Here is a 26015-nt window from a genome sequence, read left to right as displayed (position 1 = left end):
CTGCACACATGATGGATACTCCCTTGCTTGATAGGATAAAGCTTTAAAATGCGAACTGTTAAAATTGTGAAACAGAATATAAACATCTACTTTTGCTATGGCATTTGTATTGTTTAGGCTGATCTTTCCTGCCGCAGTACCAGAACAGATGTTGGGACCATCTTTACCCAGAGCACCTACGTATCCCTTAAATATGAAACAGATCAGTGGAGCCAATCAGGGAATGGATTTAAATTAGTAATCACTGCCATTAAAGATTCACGTAAGTCCTAGTTTAATAGAAATTTTATATTAATAAAGTGCTTCAATTTTAGAAAAAATTAATGTTTTAAGAAAAATATCATTAGTAGTAAGAGTCCTTGTTTTCTGTTACTTTAGTACTAAATTACTGTGTAAATGCTAGAAAATGCTTATAGAAAAATATTAGCCATTCAAATACCAAGTATTAGTAATGGTATAAGATGTAAGGAAGCAAGCTTATAGATTATTCGATAAAAAAAAAAAAAAAACTTATCCACCTCGTTTTAAATACCCACCAATGATTCGTCTAATTCTTCCTACTTCCACAAGATCAGATAAAATTTGTTCCAACAATTAATTACTTTCTGGCTGAAAGCATCTTTTCGCATATCTATCCCGTGACCAAACCTTTGCGCCCCTGACTAATCGTGTTGCTCTTCTATGCGTCCATTTCAACAGATTCACATCCTTCATAAAATTAGACTTCCAGACCTGTACGCAATACTCAAAATGATACCTAACCTAACCTAATCACTTCCTTGTGGCTGCTAGAAAATTCCTTGAATATCATCTATCTATAGAGCCCCATGGGCTGTTCTAATAGCCTGTCTGCACTGCTCAGAAAGCTATACAATTACCTCTAGATAATTGTACAACCCAACGTGAATCTAGGTCTTTTTCGATCTCCAATACGTAGAGTATGCTAACATCCAATTAGTTTAACATTGATAAGTGCAATGTCTTGCACTTATCAATGTTAAACTTCAATTGCTGCTCTCAGCCCATCTGCCTTGTTGCAGTAACATACTTAGTTCGTGTCATTAACCACCCTACCAGCTTTTATATTACCCTGGTGAACACGTAAAATGTTACGAAAACGAAAATACCCAATCTTGACTAATTTTATGCTGCTGAACACGAAAATCACATAAAAAAATTGTCGATTGTCTCTTGTTTTCGGAGTACAGTTGGGGTCTCATATTAGCGAGTTACTCTACATTATCACCTACGGCTCCAGGCAAAATGCATGGCAATACCGCAGTTTGAGTACCAACACGCTCTAATCACGTGAACGGCAACTTTCGCCTCCCTCTGTATCACGTCATAAATTATTGTCGCCTCAGATGCGCCTTCAACTCTGTTGCAGTAATCCTCGAATACAGATAAATACTGGATGATTTGTTCTCATTTAACGGTTGTTCTTTGCGAGATTCCTACTTTTTATGCAGTATTTGTGTCGTGTAAGATTAATATGCCCCATGATTATGTGAACAGTCCGGATGACTTCTGTGACGTATGTGGAGAAGTCACGTTAGCTTCAAGAAAACGTTCTCTAACTCGAGCCATAAAAATGCCTACTTCTTGTACTTTGGACGTAAACTAGGAGATCAGGACAAGAACTGGGCTCCACACATATTCTGCACTACTTGTTCATCAAAACTCAACGCGTGGATGAATCGAAAGGGACATTTTATGCCTTTTTCAGTGCCCATGATATGGAGGGAGCCAACAAATCACGTCACAGATTGTTACTTCTGTATGGTATCTCCTATTAGAAAACGGATGACAATGAAGAAAAATTGGGCCAAATATACCATCTACAATTCCTGTGTCTCACGGTGAAGTACTACGTAACCTGAACCACCCGACCGTTTTTCTGTACATTCTGATGAAGATGAAGACACTGATGAACATCGTCTTAATATTCACGAAGTACAGCAGCCGTCTACGTCAAGAGATCCGCCATTTAGTCCAAACCTTTTATCTTTCTGAACAACATAAGATCACAGAAAGTGAGCTTAATGACCTCATCAGGGATCTCGAATTACCGAAGAATAAGGCAGAGCTTTTGGCCTCGAGGCTACAACAGTGGAATCTTCTAGATCATTTTGTGAAAATGACAACATCTCGTACTCGAAATAAAGAGTATGATAAATTCTATCAAACAGAAGGTGAACTCACTGTTTTTAAGGCTATTGATGGTTTAATGGCAGCAATGAACACGAGGCACGTTCCCGAAGAATGGCGATTATTTATAGACGCTTCTAAGGTTAGTCTTAAGGCTGTTTTATTACACAATGGAAATATGCTGCCTTCAATACCTCTTGCGTATGCCGTCGACAAAAAAGAAACATACGCAAACATGGAGAACATTCTCTTAAGTATACACTATTAGAAGTATGAGTGGCAGATATGTGGTGATTTAAAAGTAATCACCATTTTACTAGGACTACAAAAGGGTTACACTAAGTATTGTTGCTTTCTCTGCGAGTGGATATGCCAAGGATATGCATCACGAGAAGAGGAGTTGGCCTCAACGAAAATCATTAACACCTGAAATGAAGAACGCAGCATTTGAACCTCTGGTAGATTTAAATAAAGTTTTGCTTCCACCAATCCATATCAAACTGGGTCTCATTAAAAATTTCGTGAAGGCTTTGGAAGCAGTTTAGAGACCTCAAAATAGACCCGGACAGGTACTGCTATGAGAAAACTTACAGGAAGCTCATTGCAGCGGATCTGTATACGAAACTACAAATATGATGAAGAACGTAATTCAAGAAAGACTTCAAGTGCCCTCGAACTCATAAAAATCTTAAATGAACTATATATTGTGTTTCCAAAAGACTCTTATAGGACTGAGGGTATTCCTTTTGTTCAGAGAATGACAATGAGGACCAATTCATAGTGTAAATGGCGTTGTAATTTTTCTATGTATGTATAATTTCTGTATCTGTGTAATTTTTCCTCTATATTTATATACCTTATTTTTGCTGATATTTTATCCTTTGTTACACTCCAATAAGTTTAGTTGGATGTATGTACGTCAGAAATTATCTAGGAGGGTGAGCCACCCTCCTAGATAATTTCTGTACAGGGGTGTTTGTTGAATAATAATAATAATAAACGGTCCTGCATACTTGCAAGAAATTCCCAAGACTTAGTATAGAGAAGATTAAGGCAGGCGTTTTCATTGGTCCACAAATAAGGCAACTTTTCAAAGACGAACAATTCGAATGTGTCCTTACTGATAGCGAGAAATCAGCGTGGAAAGCCTTTCAAAATGGTTTTCTAGGAAATGTTAAAGCCAGCAACTACAGGCAGCTTGTGGAAGATCTCATTACTTCTTACGAAAAACTGGGGTGCAACATGTCATTGAAGATGCATTTCTTGCACTCATACCTGGATTTCTGCCAGCCAAACTGTGGTGCCGTCAGCGAAGAACATGGGGAACGCTTCCATTAAGACATCGCAGCGATGGAACAAAGATACAAAAGCAAATGGAGTGCTGCCATGTTAGCTGATTATTGTTTGTTGGTGAAAAGGAATGCTGTCGAAGCTGAATACAAGCGAAAGGCGTTTGATACAGGTATGTTCGTAGCTACATCGTACTGCCATATAAATAAAAAATACCTTGTATAAATATAAAAAAACTACTTTTTCGAAAACAAAGCCAATCTGCCATTTTTAGCACCCCAAAATCTATAAAGTAAACTTACTTTCATGCCCATAACAAGATATGACCCAAAATTTGTTGTTCGGTGTTATCAGAAACCATAGACATTAGTGCCGTTCAAACATCCTTTTATTCATAGGGATAACTTACCCCCATTGCTATATTCCAGTTCGTAAACAATCTTTCATGTGAAACAGTGTCAAAATATTTACTGAAATCTAATTATACGATGTCAGAATTAGTTTTCTGCATCAAGTTCCTTGCTTGTCTGAGTAACTAATCAGACTGGTCAGACTCCCCTTAATAAAACGGTGCTATAATTGCCGTATTATTGCATTCCTGTCAAGATGGTCCTACATTACTTCCTTAACTACTGGCCCTATTATTTTCCCTGGAACAGAAGCCAAGCTTACAGGTCTGAGGTCTGTAATTACCCACTACACCTTCAGATCCTTTTTGTGAATTGAGAAGACATTTTCATAACTCCAATCTGTAAGGACCTCACCTAAATTAAAGAATGTTTTCATAATTATGGCTAAAGGATTTACCACTTTTGCTGTTTCTTCAATATAACTAGATACAGTAAATTCCGTCAGCTCCAAGTGCATTATTTACCTTTAGCTTCAACAGTTTCTCTTCCACCTTCCTATTAGTTTCCACAAAATCATTTAGCTCCCAGTTTTAAATTGGTTCAGTTTGTCAGAAATCTGAACAGAGTCATCAACAGTTATGGCATTCTTATCTCGTGAAACAATATTCATCCCTTTCCATCTAGTGTTAAAATAAACAAAGAGTTCTTGGCATTCTTAACCAAAGAATTCTCATAATCTGCCTTAGTACAGTAGAACCTGAATGTGAATGAGACGGCTATCTGAATGTGAATGAGACGGAACTGAACAGAATATTTTTTAAAAGTATTTTTTTTCAGTATAATACTCTCTTAACGCCATGCCTATATTCCAAAATGATTTAACTGTACACTGAAAGGACAGAATTAAAGGGATACCTGGTTCCTGGGCAATGCGACGCTGTCATCCCTCTCGCTAGTGGACGAACCCACCTCTTGGCAGGTAATAGGCACACTGCATTCACGTAGATGGTAATTTGATGTCAGTATGGATAAACTTCGTGAGTTAAACGACTTTAAAAGAGGGATGATAGTGGTTTCCCGACGCATGGGTCACTGTATCGCGGAGGTGGTACAGCAATTGCGCTATCCCCGTTCGACAGTATCAAGAGTGTATTGAGAATACGTCATTTCCGAAATAACATCTCATCGTGGACAGCACTCTGGGCTGAGAAAGGTGGTGGATGAACGTGGCCGTCGACGTCTGTCTCGCATTGTTTCAGCCAACCGGAGAGCGACAGTGGCACAAATCACCGCCGACTTCAACAAGGGAAGTGCCAGAAATGTCTCCACCAACACCATCAGGCGATCATTAGCCGCAATAGGTTATGGGAGCCGTCGACCCACCAGAGTCCCATTGCTAACACCACGAACAGGATTCTACGCTTCAACTGGGCGAAAGAACGTCGGCATTTGACCTTGGATGATTGGAGACAGATCTCCTGATCCAGTTATTTCGAGCGGACTGGCGGGTGCGTATCTGGCGAAAACCGCACGAAGCTATGCACCCGTTATATCAACAAGGAACTGTTCAGGCAGGTGGACGGTCGGTAATGGTCTGTTGGTGTGCCAGTATGTCAACTGGCACACGCTGGGTCCTCTGGTACGGCTAAACGCATCTCTAACCGTCCAGGTTACGTGTCCATCCTTGCAGACCATCTGCATCCCTTCATAGTTATCGTGCACCCACAGGGCAATGGACTCTTCCAGCAGGACAATGCGCCTCCCCACAGAGCCATGGAGCATTCCACAGATGTTACCACCATGGAATGGCCTCCCTGTTCACCCGACATGAACCCTGTGGAGCATCTTTGGGATGTTGTGGAGAGTTCCGTTCGAGTTTTGAATCCTCCACCCAGGAATGGGACAGAATTATGGACAGCGGTGCAGCAAGCATGAATGGAAATACCTGTGGAACGCTTTCGTGAACTAGTGGAATAAATGCCTTCCCGTGTGACTGCCCTTATCCGGGCGAAAGGTGGGCCTACCTGTTATTAGGTAGGTATCCCGTGATTTCTGTCCAGTCAGTGTAGACAACCTTGCTAAATAAAAATCTGAAGTTAGGTCTTCGAGCTATTCATTAACGACACTTTCTCTAAAGTAATTTTTCAGCTTGAACTGTGTGTATTATTTTAGGGAAAGGAACGTTAAGACATTAAAGTTTATAAAGATTTAGCGACATAAGCACGTTCCCCCCCCCCAGTAAAAACCAAAGGAACACTGTCGTGAGGTATCTTGCTCATCAATTTTACTACATAGCCTTCGTGCAAATATTGTGAATCTCATTCGAGGTAGACTTCGTGAGCGATAAATTTTGGAAGAAGAATTCCTTTGAGACGAAAATCGGTGGCCATGCTTATTCAAAAAGATTGTTTAACTCTCATTTTCTTTTTTCCGGAGATAGTGAAGCCCTTATGATACACTAAGTTTTTTCTTGCCTCTTTTTTTTCTGGGTTTTAGTGACTACCCCATGTTTCATATGTAGTCATAATTTTTGATGGGAATTCTACAGTATTTACTTCAAAATATTAAATTTTTTTCTGGTAGATTTTATTCAAAAGTGTGTTGACCGTGCTTAAGTCAAAATTTTAATCTAATATTACCAGGTCGCTAGAATCAGATAATTTGTAGATTTTTTACCCTTGCCATCAGTACAATGGTTATGATCGCTTTCCTTTCACTCAATATAAAAAATGATCTGTGTTCGAATTTTTTCTATCAAAACGGGAAGAATTTTGAGTGGCTTCTTCTTTTTTTTTTTTTTTTTCACGCCGTGGCTGAGTTAGTCAGTCTCGAGCGAGCAGTGCAATCCATTTCTTGCCGGAAACTCGGGTTTTTCCATACATCGAAACAAACCATACAGACATGGAATCTATGCAATTGACGTTCCATAACTTTTGTAGCTTTGGCTCAAAAACAAAAAAAAAGGAACTGTTTACTAATGTAGACATCACCATTCTTCCATCATGAGAAATGGTGCAGTTTTATTGCAGAAACATCAGTTTCTGTAATAAAACTGAAATAAACAGACCTGCAAACATTTCATTCAGAAGTGTAGGCTTATCGTCCAAAGCGTTCTTGTGGTCTTTCCTCAAGTTATTGTTTTCCCATTACAGTTGCATTGCCAAAACTTCTGAAAATATTAATGAAGTTCGCCATGATTATTTTACAATTCATGAATTACAATCTCAGGAGTAATCCATTTTTTCTTTTTCAAATTTGATCACCGCTACGTTGTAATAAACTACCTTAAACCCAGCTCTTTCTCTTTCTTCAGCAAGTTGTTGTTATTGTTGTTATTTGGTTTTTAGGAGCATTAGCAACTAAGGCCATATTGCTCCGGGATATGCGGTGGTCATTCCCTGACCTTTCCGCATCCTCCGTATTTGGTGGTGACGGGCTCGAACCCCGGTCTAATCAAGAAGCGTGTGCTATGCACTGCTGCTCCTTCCCACCTGGCTACGGAGGCGCCTCTTCAGCAAGTGATCATAATGAAAGTTTTAAGAATACTGTCAATGTTTAACATTCATTTAAATATTAATCAGGTACAGAACTCTGCAAAGGTTCTCGAATTTCTAACTGTATCTCATCATATTCAGGCAGCTCCTGTGCTTGGTCGTATTAGTAAACTTATAACTATAGTATAATTTGCTATTAGCAAGGTACATTTTGAACCGCAAAATAAAATTAAACTCTCCAGATTATTTTGTATTAATTACCTTAATGTGGAATTTCGACTACAGTTTTTATGTTTGAATCATTCCTTTTATTTGGCCTTTATTTTTGCATTTTTATACCTTTGTTTAGTATTCAGTTAAAGATAGACAGTATCTCATGTTATTACGGCCAGCTGCCTTTCTTTCCTTTTTTGAATTAGTTGCCGGTTTTTTCAAAATAAAGATGCACCTTGTCCATCCCATACATAATATGAGAATAAAAATGCTTTAGGACCACTTATTCTTTAACTAAATGTATAAACGACTTAATTTCTTGGTAAAGCTGGTCCTCAATATAACTTATATGTTTCATTTAGGTATGGGATGCCGTGATTTTCGCTGCCTCAATAATTTCTGCATATCTGAAGACCTTATCTGTGATGGTGTTAATCATTGTGGGGATAACAGTGATGAAACAAGCCATGCCTTTTGTGTTGGTAAGGAGCAAACGTTTTTTTCATTTGCAACTGAACTATTTTATCTATTTTATAGTGTATAGTTTGATTACATATTGCAAAATGGGACATTTGTTTTTTTAATACTTATTAAAAAAACAAATACGAATTAACCAAAAGTTTTACTTTTGTTAAGAGAAAGGTGTTATAACAATCTTTGCTATGTTTATTTTTGTTTTTGATGAAAATGGAATAGATAACGTAGAAAACAAAAGTTGGGGATGAGGTTTTTGAGATATATGTTAACAATATTTTAATACGAATTAAGAAATATCCAAAATACAGAACTGTCCAATTTTCAGAGTGTTCCACGAAACGATGGGTTTTTGCAAATGGATCCTAGCTGTTTTGAAAACGTTTCGTTGATTTTTATCATTAATTTTTAAATTTAATTTGGACACATATATTGCTTTTAATTTGTTGATAATAATGACTGTTTTAAAAATATTTGGGCCACTCGGAAAATTTAGATTTAAAAACGGTTCCGCTGTCAGAATAAAAATCCTGATCTACACTATGATTACCAATTCGAAGGTAATGCCTTCCTTATCATCAGGATAAGTAACAAAACTTAAACAGTAAGCAAGGATTAAAACAACAAAATTGCAAAGTATGTGATCAGTCTTTTGATTAGAGAGCGGAGTATTATTTCACTATTGGAAATTAATCGCTGAAAACGGAAGTGACATTATAGTACTTACAGAGATGGGAAATGCAGCACAGTTGTTCGATTTATTAGTGGATTGAGCAAATTATCCGATTATTATCAATAAAAGAAATGAAGATGAAAAAAATCAATTGTGATTTACTCAAAATCTTTCTTTGGACCAAACCACCTTCGCTTTTAAGTGCATCCCAAACTATCTTTGAAAATAAAAGTTTTTAAGGTTAATTCAGTTTCACATCTAATATACAAAACTGATTATTTAATCTGCATCATTATCATTAGATTTATATATATAAACCTTTGTATATTAGTTTTATATTTATAAATATAATATACAAAGTTGATTATTTAATCTGTATTATTATTTCTTTTACATCAGTTTATGTTATATTTATAATAAATTATATTTACCTGTCATGTGTTCGCATATATCAGCGAACACATAACAGCACGACTATTTACAGAACGTAATATCCTAAAAAGCGTGTTATATTCACTACAAAATGCGTTAGAATCCAGGCAGTTTCTAATTTTGCGAGTTATAGACAAAAATATCTGTATACGGGTCCTACTGAGAGATATTGGTGAAAATATTTGCAAATAACGACCCTCAAAACTTATTTCTTTAGACGCAAGTTTGACCCTGGCTTCACCTATTACCCAAATCAATTATAAATTTTGAGCCCTCGCAGTAGCACAATGGATATCACTCCATCCCCTCCACACCGGGTGGAAAAGTTAAAATCGAGTCAATAACGCCAGGAATTTCTGTGAGCGTTTTTCACAACGTGGTTGAGTTAATCTATTTCAGGTGAGTTTGCATGGTTTATTATTATTATTAGCCATATGGTGTAAGGAAGCCTGTGGACCCAACACCGAACCCTGTGGGATTCCACTAATAACATTAGTCCACAAAGAGCAGCACCCATTGATTACCACCTTCTGTCTTCTCCCACCATCCTTTTATCCATTGTAGCAGCTTACCCTTAATACCATTCTGCTCCAATTTGTACAATAGTCTTCCATGCGCAACAGTGTCAAAAGCTTTCCTAAAATCCAAATATATGATATCAAAATTATTTTTTGCATCCAGTTCCTTTGTAACCACATCATAATAACCTATCAAATTTGTCAGACAAGACTTTCCCTTAACAAACCCATGCTGTGTCTGAATTATTGCTGCAGTCTTGTCTAGATGATCCTGCAATGCATCTTTAACCAGTGACTCCATTATTTTACCCGGAACAGAAGTTAAACTAACTGGTCTGTAATTACTCGTGTCACCCTTCGATCCCCCTTTGTGAATTGGGGATACATTTGCACATCTCCAGTCCGCGGGAACCTCCCCTGAGTCCAAGGATGCTCTCATAATTATTGCTTAGTTGCTTTGCCGCCTCCTTTAATATAACTGGATAGATCCCATCCACCCCAGGTGCTCTTCTTATGTTTAACTTCAACAATTTCTCCTCCACTTTGCTCTCAGTTATTACAAAATCATTAAGCACACTGCTACAATTTGATAACCTTCCATTTTCAAATTGTAATAATTCCTCACGTGTGAATGTAGATGCAAAATACTCATTCAGTTTGTTTGCTATCTGAGCAGGATCATCAACAGTCGAACCATCGATGTCAAGTGGACCAATAATGTATTCGATTACACTCGACTGGAGCAATTTTTAAATTGCTCTTAAGATACTATAGTTAGTCTCGTTTTAAGAGGGAATTGTGATTTTCCCCCTAACTTATTTCAGGTTTTTCAGCCCTCACAACATGTTATTCAGCCCGTGATTATACTCGTCTACAGACAAACGTACGGATGTGAGCGAGAAGTGCCAGTGCCGTTAAAATAATAATTTAATTGTATTATACAGTTTATATCAGTATAATACATTTAAATTATACTAAATACAATTAAATTATAATTAAATATTTAATTATAATATAATTTAAATATTAAATTAAATTATACCAGTATGAAGCGATCTAAGCAGGGATGTACTAGAGGGAGCTAGTTCGAGCCCCATGTTAACTTTTTGGAGTCCCTTGTTTAAAAAATGTTTGATAAAATTTAAGGTACATAGTACCTGCTGACCCTACCCTGGCTATGCCGCTGTCCACGTCCTGTCCATTTTCTATTCTGCACCATCTACTTGTTACTGAAGGTGTGCATGCCTTTATTATCTTACTTTTAACTGTGTTGCCTTCTACTGCTTTGTTATCTCTGGAATTGGCCATTACTTCTGAGGGGACGGGGGGAGATATTCGAATACATATTGAAAGATAGTTTAATTTTAGAAAGTAGGCCGGGTTAATAAATATATATTTTGTGTCAGTTAGATTTTAATATTATTCTTTTCAAATTATCTGTTCTGTTTTCTCTGTGCACACGTGAAGTGTTTTTTATAACTAAAATTCAACTGTGATAAAATTAAATTGGTTTAATATATATATATATATATATATATATACACAGTATACGTGTTTTTTTTTTCACTCCGACCTTAAATTTTTTTGCGGGTTGGCAACTATACTTACGTTATTCAGCGAGAATACCCTCTGCCCACCCCTGAATACGCCCCTGGATTAGGTAGATTGCCCATATGTTGTAATATATCACAACTTAGCACTCATTATACAAACAAATGCAAGATCTAATAATAATAATAAATTTTCTGTTTATACTCCAGGGCTACCAAACGGTCAGAGGAGTTCACAAGATAGACAGAATACATGAAACAGCACCATATTCAGCAGTCACGGTCATCTTATACTGGCTTTCCCATTATATATAATAATGTAATTTTTGCTTAAGATCATAACTGTTGAAAGGAAACCTTAGAATAATAAAATATAAAAATTATAATAATAGTCAATAAATGAATATCCATTTATTTGAAGAACTATTGCAAATTCTCCATGTAAAGCTATCCTATATGGCTGAGGCTAGAAGCCTACCAAGAACATCAAATTTTTAATCAGGCTAAAAGCATATTTAATTAAAACATTAAAAAATGAAGAGAGAAACTGAACAAAATGATGTTATTAAATGCTAATTAACATATGAAGACAATAAATGCAACACAAAAAATAAAAAAGTTTACAGATTATTTTCATTCCTCTGCTGATTATCACAACAGCCAATAAAGATCAAGATCAAAGAAATTATAAATAAATAACTCTTTATTGTATACATGAATTTTTAGTACACGCCAACATACAAATCGCATTACGGCTGCAAGTCAGGGTTGTGTTAGGGAAAAAAAAGATAAAATATGGATAAAGATAATATAAACATAAGTTAAAATAAAATAATATGAATAAATACCAAATAAACAATGATAAACTAAAATGCACTAATAGAGATAAAATAATGTGGATTAAAATTACTCTAAAATCATGCAGAGTCCACAGTGAATAGTCCTCATAAGGGACTCCTGCCTATTGATTCAGCATGCATCAGGTTCACAGAAAAAAGTTTCCAGTGATTCATTGTTACTTTTCCTCAGTGATGGAAACCAGATACATCTTTGTTGAGGAGCATGGAATTAGGTTTCTATCAGGCAAATTGTCCTTGATTGAGTGTTAGCACACCTGCAGTCATGAATGGTGAAAATTGTGGCCATAACATCGTAGGAAGGCTGCACATGTGAAACTCAAATGGTGTTGATAATGTGACTCAGGAGCATGTTTTTGCTGTATCTTTTGTCCACTACAAATTTTTGAAGGTCTCCATTTAACAACTGTATGAATTTCAACATTCGTATGGGCAAAATCAGTCCGTTAATCTTCGCCTGTTGTGGGTAGACATGAAGACAGGATTGGAGTGTAATAATATAATATAAAATTATGTAATATAATAGTAGGAATAGGGGAAAATCTGTCTAGACAGTTTGTCTGCTCCAGCATTAGGGTGAATTTTTGCTTGGTTTTTCTAGAGAACATGGGTTTCAGTTCTACTCCAGATCTCAGGTGCTTTCCAATGGTATACAGAGGTTCCTGACTAACTGATTTTTATAATGCACACATATACGTGTTATATAGCATAGGAATGTGGAGCTTTACTTCTGTGTGAAAGTTGTCCCCCATGTTTTATTTGAAATCTTAAATAGTGATTTAATCATTTTAAATGGTGACAAACTAACTAATAGCAATTTTTTTCTACAGAAAAGGGCAGATCTTACAGATTTGGTTTCGTCTCCTAGTAATATTCTGAAATGAGTAAATCTCTGCAATACAACTTTGTTTTTGTGATACATACTGCTGCTAAATATTCTTAATTTTCCTTTTTCTGATTAGATGAAACTACTGTTGGCCAGATTCTTGGACTTCGAGTGGGTGTGTTTGTAGCCATTGTGGTGAGCATATTTCTGATTTGTTGCATATGTATTGTGGGCATAGCAATCTGCCTGTGCCGCAAAGAGGAGCGTCGACAAGAAGAACAGCAACAAACACAACCTCAGCATGCAGCCACACACCCACTGGTTGTTGGTTATCCACCTTTCCCTAGTAAGCGTGTAATGCCAACTTACTGTATATCTATATGTTTGTCTGTCTTCAGTCTTTTGTCGTAATATTCTTGTGCATGTACCTAAATAAGTTTGATTATAAAAGTAAACTAATAATTTTTTAATAAATTATAATTATTATTTATATTTGCATAATAGATCATAAATTATTATATTACATATGTTTTGATATAAGGCAACAATTTTTTCCCCCCTAAAGTAATTATAACTGTTGTCATGACAACTGTTGCTTGAATGGACAGTTTAACATATTTCGGTGGTCTAATTCGCCTCTCTATTATAAGGTAATTTTTATGTAGGATCTGTTAGTTAGCTCTCATCTTGTTTTCTTTCCACAAGATTAGGCAAACACTTTGAAGAAGTCATACATCTCTCTGGACCACTGCAAAGGTTACACTAATAGCATTATATTATGAATAGCTATATGTAATGATGTGCACTTTGCTGTCATGCAAGCACCTGCTGTAATTGTGATAACACTGCTTTTGCCATAGAATATTTTGTGCATTCATTTCATGATCTACAATTTAAATTTTACGTTTATTTAACCATTTTGTTTTTATTATTTTACATTTTTTAGTTGGAGGAGCTTGAAAATGTTATTATTATTTATCTGTGTTTATAATGACTATTTAATTATAGATTTTCCCCTTCCATTTTATTGTATACATTTGGATAAAGTTTGTTTCTCAGATACAACTAAAATTACAACCAATTATTTTGCTTCTCAGTTCATGAATTTGAAAAAAAAAAGGCTCTTGCTATTATAATTGAAGAAATCAAAGCACTTCTCCAATCTTAGGTTAAAATCTGCCTATTTCTAAAAAAAATAACAAGTTGGTATATTCAAAAATACTATTTTTTTTTTTTTTTTTTTCATTTGTCAAAAGTATGTTTTGTGATAGTGAAATCAGAAATAGCAAACAGTCACCAATGAAGTGCTACAGAAATGTATTACAGAATACTCTTTTTAAGAAATCTGTTTATTTTAAGAAATTGAAGCACTTCTACAAATGTAGGTAAGAAGAGCTTCAACCTCTTCAAATTATAATTCCAGTTTACCTGCATATGATGCCATGTAATGAACAGCTAAGGTTAATTAGAGTAAGACAGCTTAGAACCAGATTGTTTGAGAAGTTGTCAATGGTGATTTCTAAAAAAAAAAATATCTTCACTAAATGTTCAGTTTTATATGAATAGACCACACTATGGTTGCCAAAGGTACTTATAACACACCACTCTTCTATGGCTAAATTAATTTAATGAGCTACTTAAGGTTTGAAGAGGAATTAGGAAAATTCTCTTGCACCATGAAGAGTGTGTGTTTTTAAATAATTTTGTAATAATTTTAAATGTAATAAAACTGGTTAATTAGGCACTTAGGAACAGTTGTGACCATTCTATCAGGTTTTAAATGGCATGATATTTTTTATTTTCATGGTGAATTTGTTAATATAATATATTCATGTTTTTCAATTCATTATGTTTTTAATTGTTTCATGTCTGATGACTATCTTCTTCTTTTACAGAATATATTACTTATTTCTAACTAAATAAATAAAGCAGTTCTTCCTTTCAAGTTCTATGAATCTATTTCTTATTTCCTAAAGAAATATACAGGTTCTGTGTGTGCAGATATTTTGCAAAATTTCTTTCAAGTTCAGTGACTATTTTTTTTTTTTTTTTAATTTTTTTAGTGATTTGTTTTCACTGTCCTTGAATTTATGAAGTACTCAATGACGTGAAATTCTTGTGTGAACCTGCTTTGATATTAAATAAGTAAACATCAAGTTTTATCCAATTTTTGGTTCTGTCCAACATATAAAGCTGAGTTACGTGTCTTTAAGCTAGTTTCCTAATAGCTCACTTTGAGACAAATCTTTCAGAATGTAAAAAACTTTTCATTACTAAAAGCTTCATTTTTGATTCATCTGTATTACCTGCATGCTTAAAATTCTTCATAGGATACAGTGTTTATATATACACTGTGCTGCCACTTTATTAGATGCACCTACCTAGTAGTGTGTTGAGCCTCCTTTAGCCTTCAAAACAGCCTGAATTCATCTAGGCATGGGTTGAAAAAGATGCTGAAAACTTTGTGCAGGAATGGAGTACCATGCAGATATGAGTGTGTCATGCAGTTCCTTGAGGTTCGACGGAGGTGTAGGCTTGCAGCGAACAGCCCTTTCCAGCTCATCCCAAGGATGTTCATTAGGATTGAGAGGGCCACTGCAGCAAAGAAAAGTCATTGGCATGTTCCTGGAACCATTCCATAGTGATTCGGGCTTTGTGCACCAGCACATTTATTCTGCTGGAAGTAACCATCTAACTGAGGATAAACTGTCAACATGAACGGATTCACTTGGTCAGCAACAATGATTAGGTAGGTTGTGGCATTCAGACGTGAATCTATGGGTATCAATGGACCCAACGTGTGCCAAGAAAACATTCCCCACACCATAACACTACCCCACCACCTTGCACAGTAGTTGTCAGATATGACGGGTCCACGGATTCATGTTGTTTTCACCAAATTCTGAGCCTTCCATCAACATGATGCACCAGGAACTTCGACTCGTCAGACCAAGCAACTGTTTTCCAATCCTCGATAGTCCAATGGTGGTGTTGCTGTGCCCATGGGAGGTGTGCTCTCTTGTTCTTCATTGATAACAAAGGTACACGATCTGGCCGTTGGCTGGTGTAGCCCGTTCGTGACAAAGTGCGACTGGCGGTCTGTTGCGATATTTTGTTCTGCGCACCAAGGTTGTATTCTGACATAATGTGCAACATTGTGGCCCATCTGTTTGCTTGCACAATTCTAGCCATCCTCCTCTGACCTCTCTCATCAACAAGCGATTTTCTTCCACAGGAGTGCCATTGAGAGAATGTTTTCTGTTCGTTGCACCATTCTCTATACCCCATTGAAACTGTGGTGCATGAAAAGTTCAGGAGAACTGCCGTTTCAGAAATGCTTTGTCCAGCATGTCTTGCACCTACTACCATGCCACATTTGAAGTCAATAGATCACTCCTTTTCCGCATTCTTGCTACAGTTTGCATGCTTAACTGATACTAGAAAATTTGTTCTGCTGCATTTATATCTACAACTGTGGTCATGTGACTTGCAACGTTGTGGGATAAACCATTTGTGTGCACAGCAGGGGTGTACCTAATAAAGTGGCAGCACAGTGTATAATGTCTGTATTAAATATGATTATGAGATTTTTATAAGTAGCATGGTGAAGGCTCTAATTCACCAGCATGCAAGCATTTAGAATTGAGTGTGAAAAAAAAACTGAAATGGACTTATAATTTAAAAATTCTATAAATATGACATCACTGATTATGATTTCATATTTCAGTCTTTAAAATGTCAAGAAAATTTGTTTAGTGATATAGCTAAACTACATTTGAACTCACAGATTGTAGCTCATGTTAGTACAGCTTATGGCGCCTCCATGGGCAGGAGCAGCAGTGTGTAGCACACGCTTCTTGATTAGACCGGGGTTTGAGCCTTTGACCACCAAATACGGAAGATGCGGAAAGGTCAAGGAATGACCACCGCATATCCCCGGCGCAATATGGCCTTTGTTGCTAATGCTCCTAAAAACCAAATAACAAACAATAACAATACAGCTTATGAAAATTATTGAAATTGATCTGATAGTAAATATTTACTTGTTTATTTCTTGATATTTATATTTTATTTATATAAAATATATTATATATTGGTGCTTGAGTAGGGCAGGATGATACTAGACCATCTCACCCTTCTTTTTTATAGGTGGTCTAAAAACAGTCCTGTTATCTTTTTTCAAATTTGAAACTGCTCCTGATTTTTTACAGTCGACTAGGACTATGCCAATGTTGTACCTTTTCTGTTTATTTCCCTTTATTACCATATGGACAGTGCGAAGCAACAAAAGTGGCAAATGCATAATTTTTAAAAAATTTTTCTTTCTGTAATGAAGAATTTAATTACTTGCTAACTGACTACAATTAGCAATAGTAATAAAATACAAAATAAATAAATATGTAATCTTCTTGAAAGGGTATCAAGGCAAGAAGGTCAAGACCACAGTATATTATTTTTCTTAAAATAATCTGTAAAAGCAGTGCACAAATATAACAGAATTATAAGTTGGAACAAATCTGTAATATTTCAGAACACCAAAGATAGGTCATTTAGATATATATATATTTTTTAAGACAATTTCTCATTCATTTCCCAAATTCAAGAAATTTAAAAATCATCTTGCTGCTTTATTTTTCCAGCTTGAAAAACTTTGCAAAACATCCTGTTTCAAATGCAGTGTATATGCATATAAATATATGTAGATATCTCATGTTATAAGGAGTGTGGTAGGCATGTGTGCTTGTATTATTTTTATATTATACTCATGGAAATGAGTTTTATAAAACCATACAAATTAACCCTTTCAAGAATTTGCACATAAATTTATGTTCTGTGTGTGTTTACATAAATTTACTTTTTTCAAGTTCATTTCATATATGATTCAAATAAGGTATCTGTTAATGATTTAAAATCTTTAAATAATTCAACCAAAATAAGGTAAAAATTTTGACCTTATTAGATTGAAATAAAAAAAATATAATATTTAAAAGCATTTTGGTATGATGAAGTATTGCTTTTTTTACAAAACTTCAAAATTCATGAAGAAACTGCCTCTGTGGAGTTAGAGTCCACTCCTATAAAAATTCACTATTGGTAAAGTGACCAGATCCTTAGCATTCTAATGCGGGGACATGTAGGGGGAGGAATTTCAAACCTCCCCCAGAAACAATATACACATATTTTTTATATATAAAAAAATATTCACATACAAATTAAATACATTAACTTCTTTGAACTAAACTTATAAAATAAAATATCAAACTTCTTTAAAAAAACCAAATATAGTGTGTGTTTTTTTTTTTTTTTTTCACAGAAAGGCTGAAATTCTGTATATGGTACCCCTCGTGTTATGCTACGTAACAAACAGAAGGTTGCGTGAAGGATGTGAACTGAGAAAAATAATTGTAATTAGAAGGAAAAAAACACTTATTAGAGGGATCAAGTTTTTAATCGATTTTCATTTTTTTTTAGTGAAAAAAGGTTAGGTTTTTTTCTGTGAAATAATAATAAAAATACTTATTTTACAATAAAAACAAGAGAAAATAAATAATATAATTAAATATTTTTCCACTGAGTGAATTTTTTTTAATAATTCTTCATTATTTGCTATTTCTTTGTAAAATTCTTCACAAGAATTAGCAAAATTGCACTTAACTTGTAGTATTGCTTTCAGCATTTCTGCAGTCAGTTGTATTTTTGTTGACATCCACATCTTATTTATTACTGAAAAAACTCTTTCCGTTGTACTATTGGTTCCCATCAAACATAATGCAAATAATTTGCATTATGTTTGCCATTAAGTATGGAGGCTACATGTCCAATTTGGACAGTTTGCAATGCAGGACAAAGACTGAAATCCGGGACGTCTGGTCACTTTAACTATGGGGGAACTCGTGCATGAAAGGGTTAACAAAGTATTTATTCACTTGAAACCATTTTATAAATGGTGTGTGTGTGTGAGAGAGAGAGAGAGAGAGAGAGAGAGAGAGAGAGAGAGAGAGAGAGAGAGAGAGAGAGAGAGAGAATATTAGGAATGCATGAATCAATAACCCAGCATTCCTGTATTAAATTTCAACATATATGTATTATTCTAATTTCCATGAGCATCATATAAAATGATACGAGTACATGTGCCTACTCATACATAAGATAACATAAGATATCTATATATATTTATATGCATATACCAGCGGTTCCCAAAGTGTGTTCCGCGGAACCCCAGGGTTCAGTGATAAAATTCAGAGTTTCCGCGAGACAAGGTGCCCTTTATATCTTTCTTGTTTCGTAAAAATGGGTAGGTATTTTAAAAAAAATAAAAGAATTTAAGTTATGTAAAAAGTTACTCAAGAAAAATACAAAAAAATTATGTTATTCATTATTTAAATGCATGAAATACATTTCGTTATGGAATCTGAAATATGTACTGCAAAATAAGTAAGATCAATTGAGAGGTAATGGAGAAAAAATTGACAAGACAGCTGAGGAAATGTGCGTAAATACATTAAAAATTATTGTAGGCAGCCCATCGTCTACTGACTGTGACGTCACTGTACCAGCAGCACAGCCTGTATATTATAGTGTGACCTTGGCCTCACACGATCCAGCTAATCAAGACGTATTATCTTATCGTCAGAATATCCTAAAAGACCTAAAACAAAACATCACCTCATTTCTTGTTATGATTTCGTTAGAACTAGAACAAATCATTTACTGTTGCACTGTGGATTGCTGAATCAGTTTATTATTATTTATGATTATTGTATTTTTAACAGATTTATTCTATTTTACATTCATTTTCTACTCATTAAGATTGCAGTTTGTGCTTTTATAAATCAGGTAAAACTCTATCATTAACTTTTTATAATCTTTTCTTTAAAAAAAAATTTGGATATAGGGATTCCAATTTAACAATGGATCGATGGTTAAAATATGGATCATTCAAAGAAACAGGAGATACCATTATCAATAAAACAGTAGAAACCATGGATTCTGCAGATGTAGAGATTTCAGAACTCGCCCAACCATCAACTTCCAGTTCCGTTAAACTACAAGAAAAGATTTTACCATCTAATTTTGTGAAAACATCAGTGAAAAAACACAAATTCGATAAAAGTTATTTGTCATTAGGATTTACTAGTGCTGGTGACGAAGAAGCTCAAGAAGCTCCAGATGCCGTGTGTTTATTTTGCAATAAATTATTAGCAAACAGTTCATTAGTACCAGCGAAACTAAGGAGACATTTTGAAACAAATCATCTGAACTATAAAGACAAGGACATTTCTTTTTTTAAAAGAAAGTTGGAAAGTCATGATAACTCCAAAAGTTTTATGCTAAAAAAATTTAAAATGGACAACGAGAATGCAACATTAGCATCATATAAAGTATGTTATCTCATTGGTCTTGCTGGTGAGGCACATGTAATAGGTGAGTCACTTATTAAAGGTTGTGTAAAAGATATTGTTTCGTGTATGTTCGACGAAGAGTTTGCTAAAAAGGTTGATGTTGTGTCTCTTTCTAATAATACTGTATCACTGCATAATGACCTATTAAGGATATCGCTAATCATATTGAAAATGAACTTGCATAACGATTGAAGTTTTGTGACGCTTATGCTTTGCAATTAGATGAGTCCACAGACGTTGTGGGGTTGGCAATTTTACTTGTGTTTGTTTGGTACAACTTTAAGGAAAAAATTGAATAACATTTGCTGTTGTGTGAAAGTCTGGAACTAAACACCACAGGGGAGAATATATTTAACCACATTGATAATTTAATGAAAACACATGAAATAAGCTGGGAAAAATGTATTGCCGTGCGTAGTGATGGAGCTAAATAAATGGTAGGAACAATAGCTGGTGTTGTTACACGAATTAAGAATGTTGCAAGAAATTATATCTCTAATCACTGCATTCTTCACAGATATGCATTAGTTACAAAACAAATTCCAGCCACATTGAAATCAGTTTTAGAAGGAGCAGTTCATATTATTAATTTTATAAAAAGTTGGGCATTGCAATCACGGATTTTTAAAGCTTTGTGTGAAGATATGGGTAGTGTTCACACCAGTTTACTTCTACATACGGAAAGATGGTTGTCACGAGGTAGAATTCTTGCCAGATTTTTTGAATTGCGGAAAGAACTCTTAATGTACTTCACTGACGATAAATTTAAATTTAAGTTATCTGACAGATTATCAAACACATCATGGTTATTAAGATCTGCTTATTTAGCTGATATATTTGCAAAATTGAATGGGTCATGTGCGACTTTACAAGAAAAAGAAATTAATATTTTTCAAGTCAAAGATAGGTTGTTATCGTTGTCACGTAAATTACAATATTGGATATCTGCTGTGGAACAAAATACTTTTGACTGTTTTCCAACTTTAAGTGAATTTCTCCAACAATCTGAACTAGGCATAGATAATGAAATCCGTAATGACATTAGAAGTCATCTTCACAGCTTACTTGAATCCCTAATTAAATATTTTCCAGATATTAAGAATGAAGATATGAATAATTGTTGGATACAAAACCCATTCAGCGTAAAAGAAAAACCAGAAGGATTTCTGCCAGAAGAATATGAAAGTTTAATTGAAATTAGCTCAGATTCTAAATTAAAGGCTAAATTCGAAGCAGTTCCAATAACAACTTTCTGGTCTGATATATATATATATGACGAATATCCTTATTTATCAAAAAGGGCTATTCAGTTTTTGTTACCATTTACAACTACATACATGTGTGAATCTGCCTTTTCGAAATACATTGATACAAAAACTAAATACCGCAGCAAACTAAATGCTGCACCATTTAGTTTGCTGCAGATTCGATTAACCGATATGCGAATTCGATTAACCAATATTGAACCAAATTTTGAAAGGATATTAGAATCCAAAAAGCAAAAGAATACTTCTCATTAAACCCAGCTAAAGTTTTATCAAAGATTCTCACACTACGTGAAAAATATACGTATGAAACAAAGACAAATCATAAAAGGTAGCTTACTTATTACAGGAATTTTTTTTTTCATTTTAATGTTTTCTAGTTTTTAGAAATGAAATAAAATTGAATGTTAACTTTTAAAACTTACTTTTCAGTCTCATTTATATAAATAAAAGTTTGTGAAAATGTATTGCATTTATTTCAGTTTTTTTTGTATTAAAAGTTGTATCAAACATGTTTTCAATAAATGCCACTACCATAATTTTGTAAAACATTTTTATCCAAATATATATATTTTTGATATAATAACTATATATATAGTTAGGGTTCCGTAATTTTTGAAACAGCGTATAGGGGTTCCGCGACAAAGAAAGTTTGTGAACTGCTGGCATATACTATACACAGTGTTTTAAATAAGACATTTTGTAAAGTTTTTCAAGCTGGAAAAAAGTGGCAAGATGGTTTTTCAATTTCTTGAATATTGAATGTGAACTGTTTATTAACAGTTCACATTCAATGACACAGGGAATTTGTTTTGGTTAAAAATTTGTATTGCATAATGACCCATTGGTATACTGTAGCCTTAAAAATATCAAAAGGGAACTTTGAGCAGTAATATAATTAACATTCTGCAATGACATGTATACATTAGAAATGTAATTAGCTGATTTAAGGCAGAGGGAATAAGGTTCCTCCCATGAGTGATTTTTGGATTTTTCAGTGCACACAACCCGCAAATTTGCCCATGAACACACGCTTGTATAGACATAACACACAGTGGCACAGTATAGTCCAAGTCACTAATATGCCTGAAACTCAACAACATTGAAAATATATAGTCATTGTTCTAATTTAACAGATAATGTATTACATATGAATCTAATGGTATATTAAATCCATTTATAATACATTATATGGTAAAGGATTATTTGGTGTTATCCACCATTTACTACCACAGTTGTGTTGCTGAAAAATGATTTCCTGTAAATGCTCTCTTTCACTGTGATGAACTTATATATAATCAACAGTGCTGTACATTATTGTCACAGCGTGTGGATTTTGCATCCGTGCTACTTTTTTTAATTATCTTATCCTTGATATTAGTTTTGGCAAATAATGACAAATGGCATGAAAAGTGTTTTTGAGTGAACAAATTTTTCAACCATTTCACTGACTTCCCCCACCACCTTCTGGGGGAGGTCATGGCCCACTTGTTGAGAACCAGTGGTCTAATTGATTTGATAGTGCATAATGTTATCATTCTTACATGTTCTGAAGATCTCTGCTATGGTGAAGGACCATCACAGGGTACAGTCAATTTCCTGTGATACTTTACTATTCAAAATTCAATAAATTGTAGCAAAAAACTCCACACTTTTTTATTTAATGTTTAATCTAAAGAGTTTCCATTAAAATGCTGTGTGCATGACAGGGGGGGGGAATTTCATATCATCATATTAAGGTAACAAATCAATTTCAATTTCATATCATCATATTAAGGTAACAAATGTTAATTTACATTCTGTTTTATGAAAAGAACTGGAGAGTGAACGCACATATTACATCCATATACACTATACTCACTTGAAATTGTATGGTAAGCACATATGTCAAATTTTATTTGACAGAATATGTCAAATTATACGATACTTTAGAAAATAAAGTATATATTAGGAGCTAGTGTATTGATAAAATTATTAGGCATGTTATTTAGTTATGACCTTTGGTCTGTTTACATATATAGTTCTCATATTTTATCTCCTCATATATTTAATTGATAGCATCCATTTTTATGATTTGAATGTTTTCATAAAATGTGTTATGGCCCAATAAATTTTGGTAAAATTTGCTGAGTCATAACATTATTGTTGTATTTGGTAGTATAAATTACAGCTATGATGCTGAATACGTTCCATGTTGATTTCAATATTTTTAAAAGAATAAGAGAAGTTTACCTCATTTATGATATGTAGAAACACTCGTATGACACACTCCAGAAATTAAAACAAATAAAACATTAATAATTTTGCATTAATATTTTATTAATTTTAGTTTCTGGAGAGTATCATATGGAAGCGTTCAACGTATCATATTTAGGTAAACCTCTTATTCTTTTACAACTAATAAGTATATAAAAATAACTTATAGTAATTGGTGTACATGCAGAAAAATCTGGTACAAATAAATGATTGTTTACTTTTTATTAAGGATAGGTGTTAAATGATTATTTTAAACATTTTCTTTATCAATTTTCAATATGTATAGTTGAATTTTATTCACGTATATATATTTATTAAAAAAAAATTTTATTTTATTTTTTTTAATTTCTTAATTTCTTTTATATACACAGGGTGTTTTGTTTAAAAAAATATTTTTTTTTAAAAAAGGAAAGTTAACTTTTATTATAAACAAATTATATACAAAAGTCGAATAATGAAAATATATTTCCATTAAAAAATATAACAAAGATAATTTTGTGCAGACCTTCATTTTCCTCCAGGGCAGCAAAAATTGAAGAATGAAGCAGTGCTGGATTTAGGCATAATCCAAATAAGCCATGGCTTGTGGCCTGTCTGTCAGGGCTTGATTTACATAAGCTAAACAAGCTACAGCTTAGGTCCTCATATCATAAGGTGCCTCACTCCACCTTAAAAATTCTTTTTTAATATTGTCACAGTGAACTGGTGAAGGGCTTCATACATGTTATAGTTTAGGGTCACAACAAGTTTAAATCCGGCTCTGCTCTCTGTCTTAGGTGGGGGGGTCGGTCTTTTATTTTGTTGAGGATAAAACGATCTATAATTGCATGTTTTGGGGCCTATACACATGATTTGGCTTGGGGCCTCATCATATGTAAATCTGGCTGCTGGATGAAGGTAACATTCAGTATGCACTGTGTAAACTCTACTTAATTCTATGCTCTGTAACCTTTGTTTGTGGTGATAAAGGAAATTTTATATTTCAGTCATGCAGACTGGGAAGTAGAGGAAACTGAGCCTATATCTTTGGTTATTTAGGGATTTTATGTGCATCAGCATTTAAGGCTGTATTGTGCCACTTATATGTTCAATACTTTTTGACCTGTTTTATTGTTATTGTAACATGAACCCAATATCATATAGTATTTTTCTGCTGTTAGAATGGGTCATTACCATAGAAGGGATACTCCTTTGCTCTCCAGTGATGTTTAAGTAGGCCATACCACCTAGGTGTTTATCCACATTTAAGTATCTCAGTGTCTTCCAACAAAGTCAGTGTATTTCTTTGATCCTGCCAGCCAGTGATGGACTTGAGGTTGATAATCATTGAATTAGATTAGATGGTCCTTTTCCAGTTTTGATGGCCTTTTGGCACACTGCAGACATTTCTTTTCAGCTGTACACAAACAGTAGTAGTGCATATGATATAATTTTCTGCTGCTGTAGTCTAGGTGGGATGATGTGTCTCACACATTTTGCATTGGAAGAGCTTACCAAAGTCCATAGTTGTACAAGTTATTTGAGTCAGCAAGGTACATCCATGTGTTTGTACATTTTCAACTTCCATTTCTGGATATAAGCCATTCCTGATATATCCCTTCATACTATTATATATGAATGCCATCATAACTGTTGTTGCAGTGATACTGGTTGGGTCTGCTTCTGCTGTCATTTAATTTTCAAAATTGGATAAGCCATATCACTAGTCCATTTTGCCAATGAAAATGTACTGTAAACAGCTGCTTAAGATTGCTGCCAGCCTTTGCCACTGATACCTGATACAAGTTGCTGCAGTGGATAAAGGAATGGTTGAATGAGAGACAGCAGAGAGTGGTAATATATGGACACTGCTCAACGTGGACTAATTTTATTAGCAGAGTCCCCCAGGATGGGCCCATTGTTGTTTTGTGTATTTATCAATGATATCGATGAAGGTATATCAGGCTTAATGTCCAAGTTTGCAGATGATGCAAAGGTTGGCAGGGTTGTTAATGACAATAAAGACAGTATGCTACTGCAACAGATCTAGAAAAGTTAGGCTGATGGGCTGAGACGTGGCAACTGAAGTTTAACATTAACAAATGCAAGGTACTCCATATGGGTAGCCAGGAGTGTGCATTGCCCTGTGCAAAAATTTATATGGTGCCCCATTAATTAAAAACATCAGAAAATAATATTCTAAAATTCAACGAATTTTACTTTTGGCTTCCTGGTGACTGTGTGTGTCGCACACATTGCACACGTGGACGGTGCACCCCTATGGATA

At 34.6% G+C, this 26015-nt stretch overlaps 1 protein-coding gene across 4 annotated transcripts in view; it reads left to right on the top strand.

The window, feature by feature from the left end:
* Nucleotides 1-26015, top strand: part of LOC150082798 (uncharacterized) — a 50784-nt gene that overhangs the window by 14922 nt on the left and 9847 nt on the right. For 2 of the 4 annotated variants that reach the window (XM_090376824.1, XM_090376823.1), the window contains exons 3-5: nucleotides 118-262; nucleotides 7858-7977; nucleotides 12962-13171. In XM_090376824.1, the coding sequence (XP_090232950.1) occupies nucleotides 118-262; nucleotides 7858-7977; nucleotides 12962-13171 (475 nt within the window). Of the gene's footprint in view, nucleotides 1-117; nucleotides 263-7857; nucleotides 7978-12961; nucleotides 13180-26015 lie in introns of all 4 variants that reach the window. The other 2 variants (XM_090376825.1, XM_090376821.1) reach the window with 1 other exon arrangement.

Source organism: Mastigoproctus giganteus, chromosome 7 (assembly GCF_048544385.1).
Source record: "Mastigoproctus giganteus isolate SK-2022 chromosome 7, ASM4854438v1, whole genome shotgun sequence".
In the NCBI taxonomy this organism is placed as follows: Eukaryota; Metazoa; Arthropoda; class Arachnida; order Uropygi; family Thelyphonidae; genus Mastigoproctus; species Mastigoproctus giganteus.
The sequence above is the reverse complement of the archived record's forward strand: the minus strand, read 5'-3'. Positions and strand labels throughout refer to the sequence as shown.